Genomic DNA, 25,849 nt, shown 5'->3' on the forward strand with positions numbered 1-25,849 from the left:
AGAATAAAGTTGTATTTTCATCGAAAAAACAGCGAGAACTTAGTTGCACTCCTAATAGGGAATTCATTTGAGTGAAATCGATAAATTCAGCAACGCAGAGAACTAAACTACAAGGCATATAAAGGGTGATACTGATCCGATACCTCGGATTTTTTTTTGAAATACAACAACGAAAAACAAATTTTTAGTTTTTTTTTTTTATTATTTATTTAATTTTATTTTTCAATCAGGGTAGCATTTCTTTGAAGAAGATACTTCGTGCATTTCGTATTTCAAAAAGTTTAAATAAGTATTCGATATTCTTAATATTTAATTTCATTCTTCAGTTTAGTTTGTATAGTCAAATTATAGTGAATTATATTTTAGTTTAGGCCGTTAGCCCCAGCAACTAGTTGCCTTACTCTTATAATGCAATTATTTGTAATTTTATTTCATTTCAATAAATAAATGAATATTTTCTAGTTATTATTAAATATTTTGTGAGAATTATATTTTAGAAGCACCTTTTTATTTATTTGCATTTATTCCCTTAAAATAATTATTTGATTTTTAATTTAATTTAATTTTATTTTTTCTTCGTTTTCCCCACCAGGCGCTCTCACCAAATCGCAATTCCCTGTCTTCACAATTTATGCACAAAAATCATGTCTCGGCATACGGCCGTGCGCACGTGCCTGGTGTGTCGATCGCGTGCAGAGCTACAAGCTGAATGGCTATGCGAAGCGCACGATACCGGTGATATCGCGACGTGATTGCCTGGAATTGTGTTTGGGCGAAAACGAATTCACGTGCAGGTGAGTAAACGTAGTTTGCATATGCATATTCAAATTTTCAAAGCATAAACAACGTATGAAAAAAATTACCAGCCAACTATAGCGGACGGAGGGAATATTCCCCAAATAAAAAATATACAAAAAGTATTTAAATTTGTAAAGCACTCTCACCTTTAGGTTTTCTATGTGAGGATAGTGTTCTTGTAGTCATAGCTATACATGTTAGTATGAAGTATGAGCAGATTTTGGAATCAATTTCATTAAAAAATATCAGCAAAACATTTTTCTAGTAACTCGTAGTTAGCTTTTTTCTAAAATAACATTTAGACTACTTTTCCTTTTCAAGCCCGGGATATAAAAGCATTTTTAAACGTTCAATTTTGTTTCTACTTCTACTGCCTAAAAGTTCAGCCACTCGAAAAATGAATGTGCAGAGTTTTAACAGTTTTTGTTGTAATTAAATATCTCTGCTTTTTTCGCTGGAAAACAGTTTCCCTTCTTTTCCTTTAAAACAAAAAAATGGTAACATACCCTATGAGTACCAAGAAAAATTCAAGCAAATAAAAACAAATTGTGAGAACCTCAAACATTTACTTGTATTTTCCCTCACTTCCAATAATCTCATTTTCTGCTACATGCGGCGCTTGAAATCGGCAGCATCGATCGTGCCTGCATGCTTGACACGACAAACAGCAGCAAAGCATGTCATTACAACACTTCGCGTGTGAACGTTTGCAACAGGAAGTAACTTAGGAAGATGTCAAAATTACGTGCAGAAACTGTCAAAAATTTAAAAAAAAAAGAAAATATTCTGATAACAGACTAAGAATTAAAAAAAACTGTAACGCGAAATATTTCAAATTGAAAGGAAATAATACTAAATTAAAAACGAGTGAACTTAAGACAATAAAATAATGTTTAACATAATTTAAATAAACTAAATCAATTACAATAAAAGAAACCGCACGAAAAAAAATTATTGGGGGCACAACAACGTAATCGAATTAAGGTAAAAATAGAAAAAACAACGAAAAAAGAGACATATAAAACAATTTCAACGAAATTTAATTAAGCCAATTTAAACTGTCCTATAGTCGTTGTAGTACCTTTGTACAGTGGGGATTATTCGACCAATTTTAAATTTTTTTTTAATTTTCATAAATGATTTTGGAACAGATTGTATATCAAGTCAGTCCATAAGTTCGTGCGTTTTTTAAATCTGGTTTTAAAATTAATAAAAAAGATTTTTAAAGTATTTATTAATCAAAAATATATTTTCCTTCATTATTTACAATGTCTTCACAACGTTTAGGCAAATTTTTAATTCCCTGCTCAAAAACTTGTTTGTCCTTGGAGCCAATATACGCTTCGATATCCCTTTTTATAGCTTCTTTTGAGGAGTAGTTCTTGTTACTCAAATGGAATTGAAGTCCACGGAAAAGGTGATAATCACAACGTGCAATATCCGGAGAGTTTGATGGATGCGGCATTAGCTCCCATCCGAGCTCGTTCAGCTTGCCTTGCGGTATGAGGTCTTGCGTTGTCGTGGTGAAACAAAACTTTGCGTCTATTCACTAAAGACGGTCGATTTTTGTTAAGTGCCTCATTCAGGTTTGATAGCTGATGGGAATAATAATCAGCAGTTATCGTCTGGTTTGATTCCAGAAGTTCATAATAAACAATACCGGTCATATCCCACCAAATAGACAGGAGAATCTTCTTGGGGTGAAGGCCATCTCTAGGGCTCGGTTCTGGTGTTTCATCTTTATCTAACCATTGGCGTTTGCGAACAGGATTATTGTAAAGGACCCAATAAACTGTCATTTTCAACCCGTTACAGCAGCTGAGAACACACATTCACTCTCTGCTGAAGGTTGGCGACGGAAAGTCTATACGGAATCCGTTTTCTCAGCTTTGAAACCTTTCCCAACTGAACCAGGTGCCTGTGAACTGTTCCATGCGATGAATTTAACCTCTGAGCTATCATATCGACTGTCAAATTTGGCTCAACTTCCACGAGTTCGAGCAAGGCGTCGGAGTTAAAGACTTCAGGGCGACCAGCGCGCGGGGCATCTTCCACGTCGCAGTCACCACTTCGGAATTTTGAAAACCACTTTTGCGCACTCCTTACACTCACGGTATCCTCTCCGTGAACAGTGTTTGTTTCTGCAGCAGCAGTTATTGCATATTTAGCACTTTTATAAAAAAAATACAAAATATGCCTCTTATACGCGTTCGAAGATTCCATTTTTTTTTTTAACAACATGTGCTTCTATCCGCGATTAAAATCACTTGTTGAATGCACAATATATCAAAGAAAATATAAATAAAGGGTGTTTCTTTAGAGGTTAGGTTTTCAAGATGAAATAGAAAGTATATAATTTAATGTTATGGCCAAGAATTTAGCTTTATTATAAAGATAAGGGTTTGCCATTATGTTTAATAAATGATTTCGGGCAAGTGGCCGCCGCGGCTGGCTCGAATAAATTCCAGCCGAGAGGCCCAATTTTCGACCACTTTTTGCAGCAATTGGGGCCGTATGTCAGCAATAACGCGCCGAATATTCTCTTCCAAGACGTCAATCGTCTCGGGCTTATCTGCGTAGACAAGCGACTTCACATATCCCCACAAGAAATAGTCCAGCGGTGTTATATCGCACGATCTTGGAGGCCACGCCACAGGTCCACGGCGCGAGATAATGCGCTCACCAAAAGTTTCCTTCAATAAATCGATTGTTGCGTTGGCTGTATGGCATGTAGCGCCGTCTTGTTGGAACCAAAGGTCGTCCACATCAACATCTTCCAATTCAGGCACGAAAAAGTCATTAATCATGGCTCTATAGCGCTCTCCATTGACTGTAACATTATGGCCGGCTTCATTTTTAAAGAAATATGGACCAATGATTCCCTCTGCCCAAAGAGCACACCAAACAGTGACTTTTTGAGGATGTAACGGCGTCTCAGCAATGGCTTGTGGATTATGTTCACTCCAAATGCAACAATTTTGCTTATTGACATACCCATTTAACCAAAAGTGAGCTTCATCGCTGAACAAAATTTTCTTCGATGCGTCGCGCGAACCGAACCATTATTTTCGTAATAAATTTGCACGATTTGCAAACGTTGTTCAGGTGTAAGTCTATTCATTATGAAATGGCAAACCAAACTGAGCATAAATCAAGTGACAGCTGTCAAAAAGACCATCTACGAAAAAAGTAGTGCCAACTTGAAAACCTAACCTCTAAAAAAACACCCTTCCCTTATATTTCGCTAATAATTTTTTGTATGCAAAAATCATACAAAAGTGAAGTTATGGGTAAAATACGCACGAACTTATGGACTGACTTGATAGTATGAAGAAAAGCATAGCGTTTAATTGAATGTTGTTGTTGCTGTTGTAGCAGCATAAAATAGTTCCCATAATCATGAAAAATGCTGCAGATTTGATAATTCTTAGCCTGATAAAATTCAGGTCGCTCAGGTAACATAGAACTGACTTAAATGGGAGTTATTTTGATATTAAACACGATTTATAGCGATATCTCCCAGCGAAACCTATCAAATCACTTTTTAAACAAAATATTTTTCTTCTTGTAGTTCGATTTGTCTTGATTTTCGGCCAAATCGAACAATAAATACGACTTTTACAGATATTTCGACCCCAGCGCCGCTTATCGAGCCAATTGTGAAGTAAAATTTTTCTCTTCTTGTACTTAAAACATGTATCGAATTTGAGCCAAATCGGACCATAAATACGACTTTCGGAGATATCTCCACACCAGCGCCACCTATCGAGTCAATCTATGATCAAAATATTTGCCTTCGTATCGCTAACTACGTCTCAAATTTGAGCCAGATCAGATTATAAATACGATTTTTAAAAACATCTCGACACTAGCGCTGCCACTTATCGCAAAATCCAGCAAATTTTCTTCCAATTTGCTAGACGAATGCACTCCATACATGAGCGCAATGTGCTTAGTTTTTAATAGTGAAACTTCAGACGCATATGCGCTGCCAAGACTTTTTCTTTTAATATTGTTGTTATTGTGAAATTTATGTTTGATGTTAGCAATGAATTCTCCCCATGAAACTACGCGAACGCATGTTTATGAGCGAAACTGAAAACAACAGGATTTCAAGTTTATCGCTTAAGTCTTTTGTTATTCTTAATAGCCTGCAGTGGCATTCAAACAACACTTTCGCACGCAAATGGCGGAAATGTGTAATTAAATTATTAATAGCAAATTTATTGAACGGATAAAAATCGTAGCAGTACAAGCGACGAACAATAACAAAGCGGCAGAGCGCATTGAATGACGCACAGAAAGTGGCGTAGCAGGTCTCAGATAGAAATGGAATTTTTCACCAGCAATCACTCTGCGTTCTATGAGTAATTATTTGTCTTCAAAGAAATTTCTTTACTAATTTGCGCACTTCCGCTTGTCAAACCAGCAGCAGCAATATGTTTGGTATTTTAATAGCTTGACAAAAGTTGCATGCAACTACGGGGCATAGTGAAACCAGCTAGTGGATGAATCGCTTAAGTGTAAAATAGAAGGATTTATTGACGGCCGGCTTTAGTTGAGAGAAATTTGTATAGCACTAAATACTGATTTGTTTATAATTAAAAAAAAAAAAAAAAAAAAAAAAAAGAGGATAAAACATAGTCCTGCGCAACGCCAATTAGTAGGTGTTGTAGTTTCACAGGCTAAGGAGTATCCACGATATGACGCCATGATCAGCAGTGCTGGGCAATTTTCAGTTAACTGCCAGTTATCATATGCATACTAATATTAAAAGTGCCTTTGATGTAATTCAAGTCCTCACTGCAGGTATGACCACACACACCCATACACAATCAGGCTCTGCTCCGGTTAGCAGAGACCTTCCTAACACACACACACATAAATACCTAAGAGCGCGCATTAAATGGCATTTCATTAAAATATTTTAGCTTACATCTGCTGGGAGCTAAATTAACTACAGGCTTGCGCTCAGTCGCCCAGCGAAGCATCAAAGCCAATTTTTCTGCAATGGTTCTTATCATTTAAACTAATTGTTTGACTTTCGCATATATTAAACATTTCACCGTGGTTGCATATCGCAAAACACATAAGGAAGTCATCTAACGAAACACTACTTCACGGTAAAATGGTCAAATTAATGACGCAAAAGCTAAAACGGCTACGAAGGCAATAACTGCGGCAATTGTGCAGTACTTTTCTTCGCCGGCAGCGTAAAAGCTCTTGAAAGCGGCACAGTAGGAAATGTAAAAGGATGGAATTGTAGAGGGGAAAAACAAAAACCACTGGGCGCATATGACAGAACTATTTCATGCAAGAACTAAGGATCTATGCTAAGTCCGCAGCTCCAACTTACCCCGTTACCCAGTAAAGATATAACTAAAGTCAGCAAATACGAAAAGAAGTTCAGAACAGAACTGGACGACAAGGAAGCTGAAATACACCTGCACTTGATAGAAAACTACAGAAGTGTACCCTGCAATGGTACACAGATGGCTCGAAGACACCAGCAGGCATAGGCGCTGGAATATATAACCCCAGAACCAGTGCCGATGGGTAGTTCTCCAAGCATCTTCCATGCGGAGGTGTATGCCATCTGTCTATGTGCAAAGATCAGATTAGACCGGAACTTCTGGAATAGGAGAATGACCATTCTGTGCGTCAGTCAGGCAGCTCTGAAGCCTCTATCATCCCGTGAGATTAAGTCCCAACTGGTTCTTGAGTGTATCGAGAAACTGAATCTGTTAGGAACGCACAATCGCATCCGGCTGATTTGGGTCCCAGGACACAGGGGTACAACTGAGAACGAAGTAAAGAAGCTACGGTCTCATCATTAATAGAACCCGAGCTCTTCCTTGCTATGGGACAACACACCATCAAGGAGAAACTTAGGAGTGAAGAGTTAAAGCTAAGTGCGTGTGTGAGCTGGGATCAAACCATGGGGCTAAGCCAAGTGAAATTGATAATCAAGGGCGTGCCATTTTTTGCATAAATCAAAAGTGTAAAAGGAGATCCATAAAAGAAAAGAAACTATCAATGCAATAACCTGTAGTGAGACATCTTCCAATGATGTCGGAACCAAAATATTCTAGTAAAACCTAGTTTTTTTCCATTCCATTCAATTCATTTCTGCGCCCAAGCATTCTTCTCGGCATAACGATTTCTGTAGAAGCTCGGTCTCTTCGCACTTTGTGCGCGAATGCCTCGCTCAGCGAGGAATACACTTCAGTGTTCTGGGAAGCCACTTCTTCGAGTACGTGGACAGTGCAGACCCAATCTAGGGGGAGGTGCCGATCGCATTTGTCAAAAGATCCCAATGATTTAAAAGCATATAAAGATCAGTACGAAAAAATGTTTCACAGACTGAGCAATGAGTCCTCGTAACCAACGACTGAACTCATTTTGGGAGCAACCTGTATATCTTAGGTATTTATATATCCTACTGAGGCTTCTTTTGACACTTGATTTTGTGAAGATGTGCAGGGATTTCATAAGCAAGAATTTAAATGATGTGTATAACGTGAGGAAGGAGATACTCAAAAATATCTCGAGCTGAGAGCTTTCACCAACACCTGTCGATAGAGCAGCATGCTTATTTCATTTATGATTATACATACATAAATATTTAAGAGTGGGAGCGCGAAAAGGCTGAATAAGTACTCAGTGGTAAGCTCTTCGAGGGTTCTTAAGCTTCGTTCATCGGGTTGCCTGATTAAATATCAACGAAAGCTAAATACAGTCGCGAATATTTGAGTCCCAGAGTACTGATTTCAGGGTATTAAATTAGCTGAAGAGCTGCCAAACTGTGGCTCATTTAATAAAACAAGAGCCAGTTGTGGTTAACTTTTGCAGGAATCGTTGTTTAGATGCGGATTGTCTTGTCCAAAGAAACAAGCACCGCTAGTTCAGCCTCAACTACTACGCAGCAAGTAAAGGATTCACAGAAAATCCGAGAATGGCGGTAAGGGAATTGCTCTTCAAGCTGAGAAGTAAAGACCTACGATTGCTCATTGATTGAATGAAAAAAAAAAAAAAACGCCCATTACCCGTCAGCGACAAGCCAAAATGTGACTCCTGTCAAGAGGGCAATCACAATTCAGTGTACTCTCTCTTTTCTCTTTCTTTTTTTCAAAGTGTTTGGAAAATTTAGTAAGTAATTAATCATGGAATATCTCCCTTTCCTCCTGTTTTTCCTATCTGTACAATAAGCATCCATGGCTGAGCGCATGAGCCATCATTAATAATCTCTCCTAATTAAATCTATCTACCCATATATTTATGCCTCAGTATTCATGGCAAGTGTTTGATTCGGCGTCTATCGGTGTTAGTACAAGAAGTGAGGGAATTCTTGAGTGAGTTGGACTTGACTAGGCGGTAAAAAGTTTAAACGCACTTGAAAAAATCTGTTAGAGCACATTTTCAAATCACACGAAATTGCGTTGGTAACTAAGCTGAGATTTAAAGTAAAGATGCTCTGCTATTTATTTGAATATATCAGAACTATGAGCAGCGATATACTCGTACATAATTTTTCTGTACTCTCAGCTCGCTCATGAATCACAACCAAAGTGGACTTCGAACTTCGCGTGCAAGAAAACAAGAACACACATTTTCGGTCTAAATTTTTCTGAGTTTTTCCACCAATATAAAATAATCCAATATGATAATCCACCAAAAGCGTTAGAAGTATGAAACATACTTTTCCAACATCCTCCCAATGGAAGCATGGAATTTCCTGCTGGTCTACTCTACTTACGATTGTCTTGCAATAAGTTGGCCGCAAGAGCTGGCAAAACAACCAGAGCTCGCACATAACGGCCAATCAGTATCAACATGTCCGTATTGGACAGAACTACTGCACTGGTGGCTACGTTAATGACCATATGACTAAGTAGTTTGGCGCGCCTTAAGCTAATACGAAAAGTGTTTCTCCAAATTAGACGCTTGCAGTAGCAGCTATGAAAAAAAAAAAGAATATTACGAAAAAAGTGGACAGCAAACAGAAATGGACAAACGGCAATAAAAGAAAACAAAAAACCAAGCAAATGGCAAAAATGAGAAGAAAAAAACAAATAGAAGCACACAAGAAGCGCGACAGAATGAGTCAAGCAACAGGCTGCCAATTGGTCACTGACTATTGACTACAGTCGTGCAACGAATGTCGTCGCATACGCAACGCGAAAAAAACGGCTATATGAGCCTACAATGGAATGTTGCAGGCAAACGTGCAACGGCGAGGGCCATTTACCGCTAAAATTAATTAGAAGCGCGCATTGCAGCCAACGCCGCATTCAGGCAACAGCAGCACCTCCATGCAACTGCCGGACAACAATCAGCCGACACAGTGGCAGCCAGCCAGCCAGCACCTACAAATAAAAATCTAATTAGATGCTTTTGTCTGCTGCCTACTGTGTTAAGCACAAGCAAATCACACACACACACACGCTTACATATGTATGTAAGTGCATTATTGCCAGTGGTGGCAATATTTGCGCCTGCGCAGCAATTGCGTTCTAAATTAAATTCGCCTTCACAGTAGCGGTGATGGTGATGGTGACGGTGGTGGCGCTGCTCTTATTCTTATTATTGTTATTGTTATTGTTGTTGTTGTTGTTGTTGCCAGCCAATCAGCGGCTTGGTAGCAGCTTGAACGTTTGGCGTGTGATATTATGCAAGAATGCAGCAAATTGGCGCATTTGAAAATTGCACGACGTAACAACAGAGCAAAGCAAGTAGCAACAACAGGGAAATAAATAGATTAAAGAAATAAAAATAAATAAATGGGAGCAAAAACAATGCAGTTTTTATGAAAAGAAAAAAAACGCGAAATGCGAAATGCGCGCATACAAACGCAGCAAAACAAAAACAAACACACATGCAAACGCCACTCGCAGCACCGGCAACTGACAACTTTTTACATATGTGTGTATGTATGTGCATCTAGTGGCTGCCTTACCACATTTGGTGTGGCATGAAACTATGTAGAGTTCGCGTTGGCGCTGCAAATTTATGTAATTAGTTTGCAAAGCTTACTGTGTTTGTGTGTGAGTGTGTGCGCGCAAGTACATGTTTGTTCCCGCACGTTTTTTGTTGCAAAATCTTTCTCAGCTGCTAATTCTCAGCGGTCATGGCCACTATGCAAGCTGTTGCATACCTCATTCATTATACAGCTATTGGCCTTTTTAACGCTTTTTGCATGGAAATAAATGAAAATTTCATTAAAACAGAAATGCGAATGCAGCTCAGGTTACAAGTGAGATTAATGTTAATCGAAATCTGTTTTTTTATTCAAATTTTTCTTTTTTTTTTTTGTAATTTTATGTATCTCTCTCACGAACTGAAAATTAATGATTTGTATAAAATACCGCAAACTAACTTAAATGTGAAGAGTTATATTAAAATAAAATGAAATCCATAAAACCGTTGAAATCTATAAAAACTGTGCGCATCGCGCTCTTTTGACTCCTTTCATCTCTTTCCTTGACTGAAAGCGACGCCTGTTTTCATCCTATTATTCGGAGCTCTCCACTCACTCGCGTGATGCCTGGATTGCGTGTCGTATTCTTAAGCCCATGACTCGTCTCCATTCATTATGTGTTTGATGTATGTTGGATCGGATTTAGCTCTGAAAATCATGTATTTGGCGATATTAACGCGGTCTCCTTTTTGGATGAAGTTCAGGTCTTTTGGGACCAACAAATCATTAACTCTAATACCCTTAATGGGTTCATAAGCATAAGTTCAAGACCCCTGCGAGCTCTCTGATGGTTTGCGGTTATTGATAAACTTTTCTTTCACTTTATTGAAGTTTTCATCAGTATTCGATATCGACGGAATGCCAATATGCAGGCCGTTCGTCATTCTCTATGAACTCGCGATTTGTTCTTTGGCGTTCATGTCACCCGTAAACGGCTGTTTTCTGTAGAGTTTCATTACCGAACAGGAATTGCTTAGCGTCTCAAAAGAAGATATCACGAAGGTCGCGGCTCGTATAATCGGTCGTTGGCTATTTTGTAAGCATTCCTTGAGTCTAGGAGTTTTCGCCCATGAATATGGTAGATGTTGTAGAGATGAGGAAGAGGAAGAAACAGTTGAGCACTTCCTTCGAAATTGTTCAGCCCTAGCTAAAATCAGATCAGATTGTCTAGGTAAATACTTTTTCAATTCTCTTACAGAGCTGTGTGACGTGGGGACCAATTCTGTGTTTCATAAGAGCTACAAAATGGTTCCACAAGGGAAAGTAGATGAGGTTCCCGTGCAGGACAGTAGCATCACAACGGACCTGTAAGGTCTAAGTGAGTTGGTCGTACAAACCGACTATGTACCACCATAACCTAACCTAACATGCCGAAACAGTTTCCCAAAATTTCTAAGGTTTTCGCACCATTGAATCCATTTTTACCACAAAATTTAATAGTAACTTAATTTATTTAATTTAATAGTTATTACGAATTCAAAAAAAAATTGTACAAAATAGAAAACACGCGCAAAGGTAAATTTACTCAAGACGTCATAACCTTCACAAATATCAACCGGTTATCGCAGGAGCTTTTTGATCAATGTGGTATATGAATGAGGCGCAAAATTTGTTCTTGAAATTGTTCAATGTTTACTAAATAAGTCAAAATACTGGTGGGAGGGAGGGTTAGAATGAGGCAACTCCTAGCCCTCCCTAAGGATAACCTGAGCGCACTCCCGGACATTGTCACAGGTCACTGCAAATTGAGTAGTCATCTGCACAGGATTGTGAGATGGTTCACTGACTCTTGTCGTTTCTGCGACCAGTCGCCGGAGACTACAGCCCAACTTCTTCTCGAATATGATGCTATAACGTGAAGAAAGCTGAGACACCTCGTCCGGATGAGGCCGGAAGAAAGGCATGTACGCTCAGCCCACTCAACTCCAACTTAGGCTTATTAAGCGACCTGGGTTTGGATGAGGTACTATGATGAGTAGAGACCATAAAAGACCATGAGGTCGAAGAGGAATCCTCAATTTCATTCATTCAAAAAAAAAAAATATTTTGAGTGACAGAAATCTTTTATTTTGGCCATTACGAGCTCTATATCTTGGCGGTTTATATACGGAAGTGTCTAGCTTACAAGCATAAAATAAGTTTCACGTATGACGCCAATGGCAACAATTATACATTTTCCGATGGGGTGACTAAGTTAATGCAAAATAAAAAGCAGTATCTTACTTACTTACTTACTATATGGCCTGATCAAGGATCACAACTTGTTGCCGGATTAAGCACGACTGTAACAAGTCTCGCCAGGCGTCTCTGCTTTGCGCGCGCCTTCTCTAATTTGTTACACCAAGCACTGATAGGGTTCCCTCAACTTGGTCCTTCCATCGGAGGCATGGTCGGTGTCCTCTAACTTGCCATCCAAACACTTTCTATGCTAGAACTGCTTGCAGCCATACGCTCGACGTGGCCCAGCCAACGCAAGCGCTGAATATTAATGCGTTTGACTATGTTCACCAGCAGTACCTCACAACTTCAAAATTAGAACTGCCAACAGTAACGTGGCTTCTCTTGTTTTTAGTATCTACCAGAACTTCAGAAAAGGCTGTGGTAGCAACGCGTAGTCGACAGACCCGCAAGACTAGCGTTGCGTTTAAAAAAGGTACATCCTTTAGTTACCAAATGCTAAAACGGGGACAGCCGCCCTCAAAAATCCTTTTTAACAACAAACTCTCTAACGAGCCGGGCACTATGAGTGACTTAACCAGATCATAGCCGACCTGAAAAAGCTATGAGTAAGGAGTTGGAAATCTATTGGTATGAACCGTGCAAATTGGAAGAGGCTAGAGCTCACCCTGAGCTGTAACCGCTACTTAATGATGACGATGCTCAATAAACATGCTCAAATAAACAAGTCGATAGGCACAACCTTGATTTGCTCTCTCTTCTCTAGTCAGACCAACATTTGCAGTTTACTATCATTTATCTGTAGCTCTATAAAAAAATAAAATGGATATATGGATTGTTATTAATTTTCTTATTTTCTGAACAACTCCGAAGTGTCACGCTCAATTTACGGTGCATCATTAATTTCGCTAGAAATAAACAATTTATCAAAAATCTGATAACAATTACACGCTAAGTATGTAACCACGTACATATCAATATGCGCCTGCATAACTGTAGCCGGAAGCTGAACAACTGGGCAACTGGACAACTGCACTTTGGCCACAAGTCGTGACATATTGCCAAATATTAATTGAAAACGAACTGCATGTCAGACGAATTAATTAAAGAACCACGTAAGGGAGGGTCTGTCTGTTAAAAATAACACCCAGCCAAATGCACAAAACCATCTGTGCATATAACAGACACCTACACCAGCTGACGTTGGTGATGGTTGTAAAAATCATAAATCAAAATTAAACGAAATGCGGCTATGCAAATGATTATCAGTGGCCAGCCAATACAGACAATTTTGCCTAAACTCTGGCTTAGCTTTAAAAATAGAAACAAGCAAGAGATGCCCAGGTGTGCTGGCGGCAGATCTAATACAGGTATTTGACAGCCTGAGCAAGTCTTCGCATTCCGCTTGGCAGTCGGAGTTGAGTTGCATTACATGCAGGTTGATTGTTGGCGGTTGGACTGGAATGAGTAATTATGACAGCAGGAAAAATTCAAGCTCGTGCATATGTCTCACATTTCATCTTAAGTGCATGATGCTGTTTATGGTTGCTAAGTAAATAAACTCTAACAGTGCAAATGCAGTATGCAGCTAAGAGGATTATAATAACAAAAGCTGCATGTCGCCATAGACAATTCACGAAGTGCACGATGATTGAAGTAACTGTAGTTGATGATGAGGATGATGTTTATGCCTGCGAATATGCTTAAGTGGTTTTGGTTATTGCTACGCTATTGTATTATATTGTATGCAGCAGGTTACCCGTAGTAGCCTCAGCTCTTCGTTCTGCTTCATAAGTAGCGGTTGGTCTCCAAGAACTACAGTCGGGTCGGGGAAAATAATACATTCGCGGTAAGGCATGCCTGTCGTAAGCGGCGACTAAAATCTGGCAGGAGAGGAACGGGCTCGGCTCGAAAGGTCTCATACACCGCGAAAACCTCCAGCGGCAGGGTTGTAGAGCTCATCAGCAACGACAACAGAAAGATCCTGATTTATACTGGTAAATATTTCATATTAGACAGTCTATGGGCTGGTGGAAGTAGTATTCTGTCACCTCAGCACAGGACGGTGACACCTCACTGACTGATAGGCTAATATTTTAATCGCCTCTGTCCCTTTAAAACTCCGGCAAGCCGGCTACGTTCCTTACACGTCACCATTAAGTTGGTGGTGCAGGCTCAGCTGAACAATTTTGACTAGCTCTTGCCTTGGCGCTGAACTCTATTGCACATGAAGCGTAGCGTCAACCCTTGCATGGCCTCCCGGCTTGCATAGATAACCATGGGAACACTTAGAGAAGTAAGTAAATAACTCTGATCTTTTTAGAATGAATTATGCCGAAGACTTTTTTTTTTGACGAAAGACTATGCGAAATGCGGACTTGCGAGAGATCACCGAACAATAACCAATCCAAAAGATCAAAAGCGGCCATAAAGGATGATGAAACAGGCACACTTTCAGAAAGGACAGAGAAAGCGTAAGCAGAACAGCGTTGGAATGAGACCCTCAGGAACACAGACGACCCAGTCGTCCACGAAATACATGTAGGCGTTCTAACCTTCGAGATTTAGACGTGGGATGTCGCAAAGAGAACAGCAGTTAATAGCATAATAAAGGAATAGAAATAAATAAAAAATCCTTGCCTGGTCAAACTCTACACTCAAAATCGTAGTTTGCCTCTTAGGAGAGAGCAGTCGTACCCTTGTCTGTGTGGGCATTCCAGAAGCTATTCTGACATTGCCTATGCAATCCGTCTCCCATGATCACGCTAATATTACTTAATTGCTATCGATTAAATCTTTGAGCTAAATACTGAATATCCTCTCTCCTCAACATCAACACGCCCACCACAGATAGGAGCAGGTGCTCGGCCTAATACCCAAAAAGGGTTTAAGTGCCTTTTATATATAAAAAATTTTACATATTTATAAATGCTGCAATTTATTTTTGCACCAAAGTGAGCTGATGGTCTTGCTTATTAGCATCTTAATTCGTATATGGGACCATTGATAAAACAACACCTTACAGACGTACAGTTTTATGCCGTCTCCATACAGTAGATGGTCCTTTATGAAGAGCTTTTTCACGGAGGTTTGTCATTGCCTACCGAGGGGCAACTGCTATTGAACATTTTTTTTTTAATCATTTTAGTGTTTCATGTCCACAGCTACATTAGGCTACAGCACTCATCATCGATCATTGAAAAGTGTAACTTAAGCCACTATTAAGATGTAAGAATCCTGCTCTACAGCCATCTAATCTATGGGAGGGCAAGCGGCGAAAATGGGTATCCTTTACAATATAAACTGGCATAGTTGTAATTAATGGGAGAAAAAGGAAACTACATTCAACTTCCTCTGTTAATGCGCTGTCCTATTAAAGGTGAGGATGATAACCCTCGTTAAACAGCTTTTTGAAACCCTCCAGAGCTGGCTGGTATAAACGTTAGCAACCTTATTCGGTTTCGCAATCGCTAGATATAACCCGTACAAATGGTGTGGAAACACCAGTTGGATTTTCGGAGAATCACCACTTCAACCAACCAACCAGCCCCATTGAGCTCCGCCTTATTTGGGTGTTCCACCAATCACCTAATGGAGGCCCCAGGAAGCATGCGAGTTCGAGGTTGAACTTAAGAGAAAGGGGATTTAGAAGAGTGGTTTCATTTGAAAAGGTGATTGATACTAAGCAAGACCTCTCCAGCTTCAGCTATAAGTTTTATATTCAAGAATCTATAAAGGATAAGTTAGCGTTTAACCCACTAAAACATCTAAAACATATTAATACGAGCCTAAGACTTGCCGCATAAGCCAATCCCACATCTTTCTGTATTGCTTTGTGGCTGCTATCCGATTACGGCATTTATTCATGCGACGAGAGACTGTAAAGATGTTAAATATTTATCTTGCAATTTCGTTCGAAGCTATAGTCCGTTGCGTACAGCAGCTGGTGTACTTGTTACTGAAGCGCGATCTTAACTTTAAAGAAATTACTTTTGTTATGTCAAGACAGACGGGTCGGCTTCTATTGAGTGCCTGTTGGGTGACAAGTTAAGGCAACCAAACAGAAACTATATACTTATTGAGCGTAATTTCAGCCACTGAACCAGAAGCATATGGGCGTCCCTGTGCAGATGTCGTTAAAGCGTTCCGTTCAGCCTATTTCTCTCTACCGCCAAATTGTTTCTGTATAGTTTAAAAACACGTGCCTCGCTTCTGCATTTGTCTTTGTCTGGGAGCGAAAAGCGAGCTGCATTTTGAAACATTTTTTATGGCAGATACTGGCAGAAGATGCTGCTTCTTTTACAATTTGAGCTCTTAAAGTATGTGTAAGATCGAACCTGGCGCCTATTAAGGCGCATATCGTAAAAGTCATTTGTGGCATGAAGCTAGGAACGAGCATGAAGGTCTGCGAAAATTGAATTGAAAGGCACATGAATGAAATTCAAATCATAAAAAGAGGCTGATACTCCATAATCAATTTTGGCATAATTTTGTTAATTTTAATACTCGCAATTTGTGAAAAAACAAAAGACTTAAGACACGAACTTGAAAAATAATCGATCGGAATTGACTTGTTGGTTGACTAGTATTCCAATAAGTGACTGACTGACTGAGTGACTGACAACTCAATACATAATAATTAAATTACTAACTGCAAAAAGCCAAATTTCCGGGCATAAAAACTCCGTTTATCTAAGTAGCCATATTTTTATGCAAATGTGTGCAGAGCAGTGTGGAAAACTGTTGAATAGGGAAGGCACATAAGCTAACCCTTGTGCGAATGAAATATTGATTGGCCTTTGTTATCCGTTCATACACTGTATCACTTTGTTCTCCAGTGACGCTGTTGTTGCGAAGAAATTTAAGAAATTAAGCAGCCAAATCTGCACTTTTTCCTCAGCACTTTTTCCCACCAGGAATGACGAATATCCGAATGCAAATATGTTCAGCATATGTGTATATATGTACATATATGTCATAAGTACATTTGGCTCCACCCAACGCAATATGATCAATTTTATGCGCTGAGCAATTTCGACTAAGATGCTTTGCAGTTAGACAGCGGTCAGTAACTTCGTATGAAACAACAAAACCCACAAATACACATACACACGCAGTTACTAACAAACCAATCTGCGCAATAAAATCTTAGTGTTGTTTACAACTCTCTCGGTCGGTTTATTGCAGATCTGTTACGAGTAACAGCAACTGTAGTATGCAAACAACAGCAATAGCGGCAAAAACTGCAACTACTGCACTGCTTATATGCCACAATGTACCGTAAGTTAAAGGTTGCGATGGGTGATGCAATAGTAGATAGAAATACAAATGTTGATGTACGAAAAGTCTGAAATGGAAAGGTACAAAAAAGTGGAATGCAACTATTTTAGGAACTATCTGAGAAATTCACGAATTGCGCATTCACCAAATAGCAGCGGGATGAGTATATCGGATTAAAGATTTTTGAGATTTTTATTTTAGTAAGAAGCTTTCGTTACACAAACCTTTTGCTGAATCTACATACCAGGTTTGTTCAAAAAAGGTGATTTTTTAGTTTTCACAAAAAAACTTTAGTTTACTGACTCTTCGATTAACTATTGACTATTGTGAATTCAGATATAATCCACTTATGCCGGCGCAGATAACAAAAAAAAACCTTCGAAAATCAAATATACATAGCACATCAAATCCATAGTCACCTTGAGTTTTAAACAAGGAGCCCATATATTTTTTGTTAGGAGATAATTAAAAGCTTTGCATTCGAGTAAATTAAAACACTTTTGTTTCTTTGGGGGCTCCGACGGACTGCCGGCTGAGCTATTCAAACATGGCAGCGAGGAGCTGGTAAGATGCATACATCGGCTTCTATGCAAAAGAAAGGATGAAAGCATGCCTGCCGATTGGAATTTAAGTGTTCTCTGCCCAATCCATAAGAAGAGTGATAATGCAATCTGTGCCAATTACCGCGGGATTAGTCTTCTATATATCGCCTATAAGGTACTAGCGAGCGTATTCTGCGAAAGGCTGAAGCCCACCATCAACCAACTGATTAGACCTTATCAGTTTTGCTTTAGACCTGGAGAGTCTGCCATCGACCAAATATTTCAATACGCCACGTCTTGGAAAAGACCCATGAAAGGAAAATCGACACACACAATCTTTTCGGGGACTTCAAAGCTGAATTCGTCCATACGAAAAGGAGTTTCCTGTATGCCGCGATGTCTGAATTTGGCATACCCACAAAACGAGTACGGCCTTGCAAGATGACGTTGCTCAACACCAGCAGCGCCGTCAGAATTTGGAAGGGCCTCTCAGAGCCGTTTGATACCAAACGAGGTTTCAGACAGGGTGACTCGCTGCCGTGTGCCTTCTTTAAGCTGATGTTGGAGAGTATCGTACGAGCCACGGAACTTAATCTCTCAGGTACAATATTTTATGAGAGCGTACAGTTCTTGGCGTATGCCGATGATACTGACATTCTGGACTGGATAAAGAAGCAAAGCGAATGGGTCTGGTGGTGAACGAAGTACCTCCTGAAATCAAACAAACTCGCGTATCGGCACCCACGTCACTCTAGACAGTTATAATTTCGAGGTTGTAAAAGACTTCGTTTATTTAGGAACCAGCATTAACACCGATAACAATGTCAGCCTTGAAATCCAACGTAGAATCTCACTTGCCAACAAGTGCTACTTTGGACAAAATAGGCAACTGAGCAGAAAAGTCCTCTCTCGATAAGCATCACTTGGAGTGTTTGAGAGAAAAAATTGGACCTTTGCACGTTGGCAACGGCGAATATCGCAGACGATGGAACGATGAGCTGTATGAGCTTTACGACGACATAGACATAGCGCAGCGAATAAAGATCCAGCGGCTAGGTTGGCTGGGTCATGTCGTCCGAATGGATACACACGCTCTGGCTCTGAAAGTATGCGATGCGGTACCAGCTGGTGGTAGCAGAGGTAGAGGAAGGCATCCTTTGCATTGGTGAACTATATTTCTATAAAAAACTAATTGCAATTAATTGGGATATTGAGATTTTTTTTATACATTCCTTTCGAGAATTTCTTTTTATTTTTTTATTATTATTTTTTCTTTTGTTTTGACTTTAACTTAGCTACTTAACTTAACTTGTAGTTAAAACATGAAAGCTTAATTTTCCACCACTAGCCACCAAGTGTTGCAACCACAGCTGCGTATCCTGCCCGAAAGCAAAATAGAAGCCATAAACGAGCTGCACTTAGTGGTGAAAGATGTGAGCTGTAAAGTATGTACTAAACATTTTCTAGCGGCTAACGTATGCATCGCAAGTTCGTAAAATGATTACTTTTTTGAGGCAGTGAACTAATGTGGATAGCTAAAAAATGGCAGCATATACGGAGATATACCTATGAAACCGGAATTTTTTGAATGAAAAATAAACATTTTTTATTTGTAATTCCTGTGAAAGGAATTTTTTTAAGTGCTAACTTTTACTACTTGTATAATATAAAACACAAATTTGCCAAGATATTTCACACGTTTTCTTTGAAGTGCAGGACATTCACAGAGGACCTCCTCTGTTGTACCGACTCAATTTCTTCTTCATCTCCACAACTCCTGCAGAAGTCGTTGTGAGGTACACCCATTCTACTGCCTAGGGTGCCAATAGTGCTCCATTGGCCCGTTATAACACCTGCGAGGACGCTGGTAGTTGATCTGTTGAATGCAACCAGACATTTTGTTCTTTTAAGATTTAGTGTTGGCCAGACCAGCGCATTTTGGAGAGCCTGCCGTTAGTAGTCAGAGACCTACTTTTATTGGTTTCCGCTATTACGCTCAAGACAATCGCAACACACAGTTCGCTAAGAGGAATGCTAATGCCCTCTACCACTCACTGAAGGTCAAGCTCAGAGCCTTTCTTCTTTCACTCTTTCATTTCTCCCGCCACTCAAGAGTGGCGAAGTGTTGTGTTGAGTTGCTGGATAAGTGAAAGCGACTTCCTGCATTCTTTAGCACCTCTTGAATGGATGCGCGCTGAGGTCAGTGCCTTGGTCGCTGCTTGACTATCAACAAAAATGGTGAAGTTTGCCGGAGTGTTTGGACTTACCATTAGTCTTATCGTTTTTGCTGCATTGCCTATCGCGTAGATCTCAGCTTGGAAGACGCTACACCGGTTTAAGAGCAATTTAAGGAGAATTGTTCTAAGTACACTCCCGACCCAGCGCCGTTGTCCATCTTTGAGCCGTCAGTATAAATATGGTGACAACTATCATTTGATATGACTCTTGTCTGTCAATCTTTTTTGTCGGGTATTCGTATTTTATAGTTTTTGTTCAGCTCTAATCTTGGAAACCAGATAGTCCGTTTTTGATTGGACTTTTAAGGGATTATTTAGGTAGGATTTTGTCTGCACCGCCTCCTACCACATGGAAGCTCCATAAGGCAAAATGGATCTAATTATCGTATTGTACACCCAGTGATTTATATTGCACCCCCATTTTTTGCCATATGTTTTCTTACAGTTAAAGAGAGTATTACAAGCTTCCTTTATCCTTTCCTCGCTCAAACCTTGCGGAAGATCTATTATCCCCGCATCTTTAGATCCGTTCAATAAATACCAACTCCCATGAATGTCACCTACCCGAGTACGTGTGATCCTTTACAGCGCATGCGTTATACGCACTAGAGAGGGACGACCACAAGCAAAGCAGACGCAGCTATTAATATAAAAAATTTAAATTCCAAAAACGATTTACGAGTGCGGATTTACTCCAGCAGGCAATCATGCACACACGCATCCGCAATGAACATAAATAGGCGAAATATATTCATGGCGATTATGGTGTAACTTGACATGACTGCCAGTGGGTGTGGAAAACAAAAGCTACAAAAACAACGCCCGCAGTCTCCCTGCAAGTGGGCAACATGTGTCTAAGCAAATTTATTGTCAAGCCAACAATGCCCTTCAGCTTCATTACCATTAAATCTATCAACATTATAATGTTACAATGCCACAGCAACAACAACAACTACAGCAAAAACAGTAACAAGATGAAAATGTTCCTCGTTAACACAGGCAACCCAATGAAAAATTTATGCAAGAAGCTGCAACTTACGCCGCTGAGTGTAATGGAACAACAGCAAAAACAATCGAACCAGCAGTAGCAACAACAGCTACATTGGCATGTTGCAAATACATAAGCGCAACAACAACAGCAACACATGGAATATGCGTAGTTGGCGAGAGCAGCGTGGCGATAGAAGCCACAAAGCCTGACAACAACCTTCCGCCTCCGCCGGCACTGCTGCAAGGTAAACAAGCTAGTCAAGCGGCGACCAGCGACCAGCGACGTTATTTAAAAATAATTATTGCTCTGCCTTGATTTATTTGCGCTGCTATACTGGGATAGCCTGTTGCGGCTGTTGGACCTGTCTTTGACAGCATTGCTGCTAAACGAGTTGTTCTTCTTGTTTCTGCATGCATATTGGTGGCCGTTGTTTTTGTTGTTGCTGCTGTTGTTTTTGTTATTGTGCTCTTTATAGTGATTTGGCGCACGTTAGACGTCAGCTGCAAGTCGGAAATGGCGCAGTCGTCGCCGTCGACACAGCACGACAAGCGAAAAGGTGGCGATGGACGGTGACGGTGGTGGTGGCGGCGATGGTGACGCCAGGAATATCAGCTTTCGTGCGCCTAGTCGAGCGCGCAGCTCGATGGCTGTTGGATAGAAATTAATTAACTGTATTATGTAGCAGGTTAGCATTTCAGCTTTGGACACGCTCATACGCGCAGACAAGCACGTTCCGGTGTGTAAGTGTGTGTGCGCGCGCGCGTCTGTGTGTATGTATTCATGTGGCATGTTAATCGCTTAAATGCCATCATCTGCAGCATCCATAACATCCATTGCTGTTGGTGCCACAATTTTCTACACTCTTTATTGCACACATTGCAATCTTATTGGCTCGATAAGCCTATCAACAAATCCACCTTTCCACCTTCAAGCTGCTTTTCGCCTAGCCGCATGTGCCGCCATCCACCATCCAGCAACTTTCAACGCTGTGTGACGTTTTTATGATGGGAATGACAGCTGTGTAGTTTATTACACATGTACACACAAACACACATCCATGCATATGCGGCAACTACTTCTCGGAAACGTTGTAATCGAGCGTTGTGCAACACAGCTTCCAGCGCCTAGCTACCACCAAGTGCAGGCGTCTTTATCCCTTCCTTTCGAAACGCACCTCATTCGTTTGCCGTCCCGCCGTCCGTTCGCCCTTCGTGTTGATGTTCGCAATTGTGACATAAATGCAAAAATATTGTCGAGAAATTATAAGGTAGTTAGCATTTGAAAGGTGGCATTAGTTTAATGCCAGCATAGATGCTGTCACGGATTAAAGCATTTCCTCAGCTGGCTGCTACTTCACTCACTTCATACGAGCATCCTCTGCACCGCCGCTGTGCTGCGTAGAAGTGATTGGTCTTGGTTCCTTTCTATAGATTTTTGTTGTTGTTCCAAGTATCGCAAATTAACTGCGCTACGCTGTCCATACACTACAATCTGGTTGCGATTGCTATTGGCTATATTTATAATCAAAGTGTCGTTAGTGTAATGCACTGCAGATCTAAACGATATGTGGTCCGGCACAAAAGATGGTCGTAGTGGATGCATTGCAGGCTTTGCACGTCATAAGAATGTGATAAAGCACTGACAGTGTACTTAAAATATTGACACGCATCTGGATAGTTTAAGACTTGTGGCGGCTGTGTATGGGAAAGGATAAGATTCTTGCTTTTCGTTTTTTCTTTAATGCAGAAGTTGTTCCCGACTTTAGATTAACTTGAAGTGCACGAAAACAAAACACTGAGTTTACAAAACAAATATTAAAAACATATGTAAGCGCAACTACAAAAAAAAGTTTAACGAAATAACTATAAAATAAAAATTAAAAGTAAAACACAAATATTATACAAAAAAAATTTAAAAATTAAAAAAAAAAATTTTAAAATTAAAAAAAAAAATGTTTAAATTAAAAAACAAAAATTAAAAAAAAATTAAAAAAAAAATAAAAATTAAAAAAAAATTAAAAAAAAATTAAAAAAAAATTTTAAAAATTAAACCAATTAAAAAAACGATGAGAAATAATAATAACTAAACCCCCAAAAAAAAAAAACAAAAAAAAAAAAACACATAGATTTAAAAATATATAAAAAAATAAAAAAACCAGTAATAATAATTACAAAATCAAATAAATTAAGAAAGAAATAAAGAAAAATAATTAAAAACAGTAAAATATAAAAGAAACATAATAACAATTTAAAAATATAAAAAATAAATATAAAAAAAATATTAGAAAATATATAAATAAAAAAATAATTTTATGTATAAAAAAATTAAAACAATTAAACAAAAACAATAAAAAAATAACAAATAAACAAATAAAAAAATATTTTAAAAAGAAATTAAAAAATAAAGACACAAAATATCAATTTAAAAATATAAATAATAAATAAAAAAAACTTAAAAAAAATTAAAACATTAAAAAATATAAAAAGATAAAAACATTAAAACAATTAAAAAACAATGAAAAATAATAACAACTAAAAAAAATAAAAAAATAACAAATAAATTGAGAAACAAATAAAGAAAAATAAATAAAAAAAGTAAAAAATAAAGACACAAAATATCAATTTAAAAATATAAAAAAAAAAATAAAAAAATTAAAAAAAAATAAAAAAAAAAATTACAAAAAATAATAAAAAAATTTTAATATATGAAAAGATAAAAAAATTAAAACAATTAGAAACAAAGAAAAATAATAATAACAACTAAAAAAAAATTACAAATAAATTGAGAAATAAATAAAAACATAAAAAATAAAAAAACAAAAATTTATAAAATTAAATAAAAATATAAGAAAATTATAAAAAAAATGTAAATAAAAAGACAATATAAAAAAATTATAATAATACTAGCAAACCCGGCCCGCTTCGCTGGGCAAAGACACGGCGGGTCCACGTTTTGGCATATATTTCGAGACCCCAGTCACGGAGCGGCATGAAAAATACTCTGTACTAAAGCATTCACCAACAGCTTCAATTTGATATCCATATTGTACAAACACATTCTAGGGTTACCCGGGTCCACGTTTTGGTCTCTATCTCGAGACCCTAGTCACGGAGCGGCATGAAAAATACTCTGAACTAAAGCATTCATCAACATTCCACTTGATACCCATATTGTACATACACATCCAAAGGTTACCCGGGTCCACGTTTTGACCAATATCTCGAACCCTATCCACCAATAGGTATCCAAACTATACGGAAACCATCTTCAATACCTTCTTAACAATGTGTGTAAGTTTGGTTTAATTCGGTGCAAAGACACGGCCGGTTAGCGAACACACACAAAAAGTTGACTTTATTTTATATATAAGACTAGCATTTCCCAGTGGGCTTCGCACCACCATACATAAAATGTTTTTTTTATATCGCAAGAAATTTTTCATATTAAGTTTTCTTTATAGAACTCGTAAAATGTTTAAACAGTTGAATTAGTTGATTTTTTTCATTCAACATACTTTCTAAAGATGTCACAATAGCCTTTTCTGTACTTTTTTAAAATTTGATTGTGGTGGTCACCTATATACAGGTAAGGTGAAAGAGCCGATAAAAACTTGTAATTAAACTTTGATTCTTTAATTTCCATTTCAATTTTTTACACTAAATAAATTATGCTAAAATAAATAAAGTTAAAAATGTTTTTCCAGTTCCTTGAATGCTCCAGTTTTTATTATATTTTCGTCCAAAATTAATATTAACATAATACACTTACAACCACAACAGTACAACAGAAACGCTCATAAGCGGCTGTGTGTTTGTTGTTGTTTTTCCCATACAGGCATTTCACATAAAATGTCATAACTCAGGAACGGCTGCACCGATTTCAATCAAACTTCACACAAACCACCTCCTCAAAGATAGAAAAGAACTCTAAAATTTTTGTGTCAATCGGTTTGGCGGTTCTTGAGTTATAAGATTACCAAGGAAATGTAACTTCTTTTTATATATATAGATTAATTAATTAAGTGAATAAAAGATAAAATAAAAAAATTAAAATTTTTTTTTTTTAAATATTAATAATAAGTGAATAAAAAAATGAAAGAACTAATAGGTCTATGAATAAGTTCGTGCGGTTTTTTTTTCGAAGTTTGAATTTCGGATCATTCCCATGGCTTTTAAACGTTTGGAAATGGTTGATTGATCAACTCCCAAAGTTTTTGCAACCTCTTCTTGCGTTTGAGCCGGATCTTGATCGAGCAATTCCTCCAATTCGGTATCCATGAACTTTGGCGGCGCGGCCAAAATCACCACTTTTAAAGCGTGCAAACCACTTCTGGCACGTTCGCTCAGCTAGAGCATGCTCACCATAAACTTCCACCAAGATACGATGACTTTCGGCTGCTTTTTTCTTCATATTAAAATAATGAAGAAGAATTCCCCGCAAAAACACATTATTTGGCACGAAATTCGACATTTTCAAGTGTGGTAAAAATATTGTTGTTTACGCTTCAAATAAAAAACTTATACTGACGTTTGTGCCTTACGACAGTAGCTCTCCAATGAATGTTTGGAAATGTGGATCGATGGAATAATAATCAATTAAATAAAAAATAAATAATGAATGAAGGAAAGAAACAAATTGAATATTATATTGTGGAAAACGAAATCCATTTTTTTGGCAAAACATTTTTGCGCAAATGGTTTAAAACTATTTTATGGTCGATCTTTAGCTCCTTGGCTATGCTACGACTACCAGCATATGCCGGTCAACTTCGAAAATTTCTGCGATTAGAAAATGTATATATTTCTTTAACGTCAAAAATAGCTGATCGGAATTGACGAAACCGAAA

At 38.4% G+C, this 25,849-nt stretch overlaps 1 protein-coding gene across 1 annotated transcript in view; it reads left to right on the forward strand.

Moving 5' to 3' along the window:
• The window catches only part of LOC129237429 (uncharacterized), a 100,486-nt gene that overhangs the window by 33,326 nt on the left and 41,311 nt on the right, over positions 1-25,849 (forward strand). The window contains exon 4 of the mRNA XM_054872180.1: positions 593-794. Within this exon, the coding sequence (XP_054728155.1) occupies positions 593-794 (202 nt within the window). The remainder of the gene's footprint in view (positions 1-592; positions 795-25,849) is intronic.

Source organism: Anastrepha obliqua, chromosome 1 (genome assembly GCF_027943255.1).
Source record: "Anastrepha obliqua isolate idAnaObli1 chromosome 1, idAnaObli1_1.0, whole genome shotgun sequence".
In the NCBI taxonomy this organism is placed as follows: Eukaryota; Metazoa; Arthropoda; class Insecta; order Diptera; family Tephritidae; genus Anastrepha; species Anastrepha obliqua.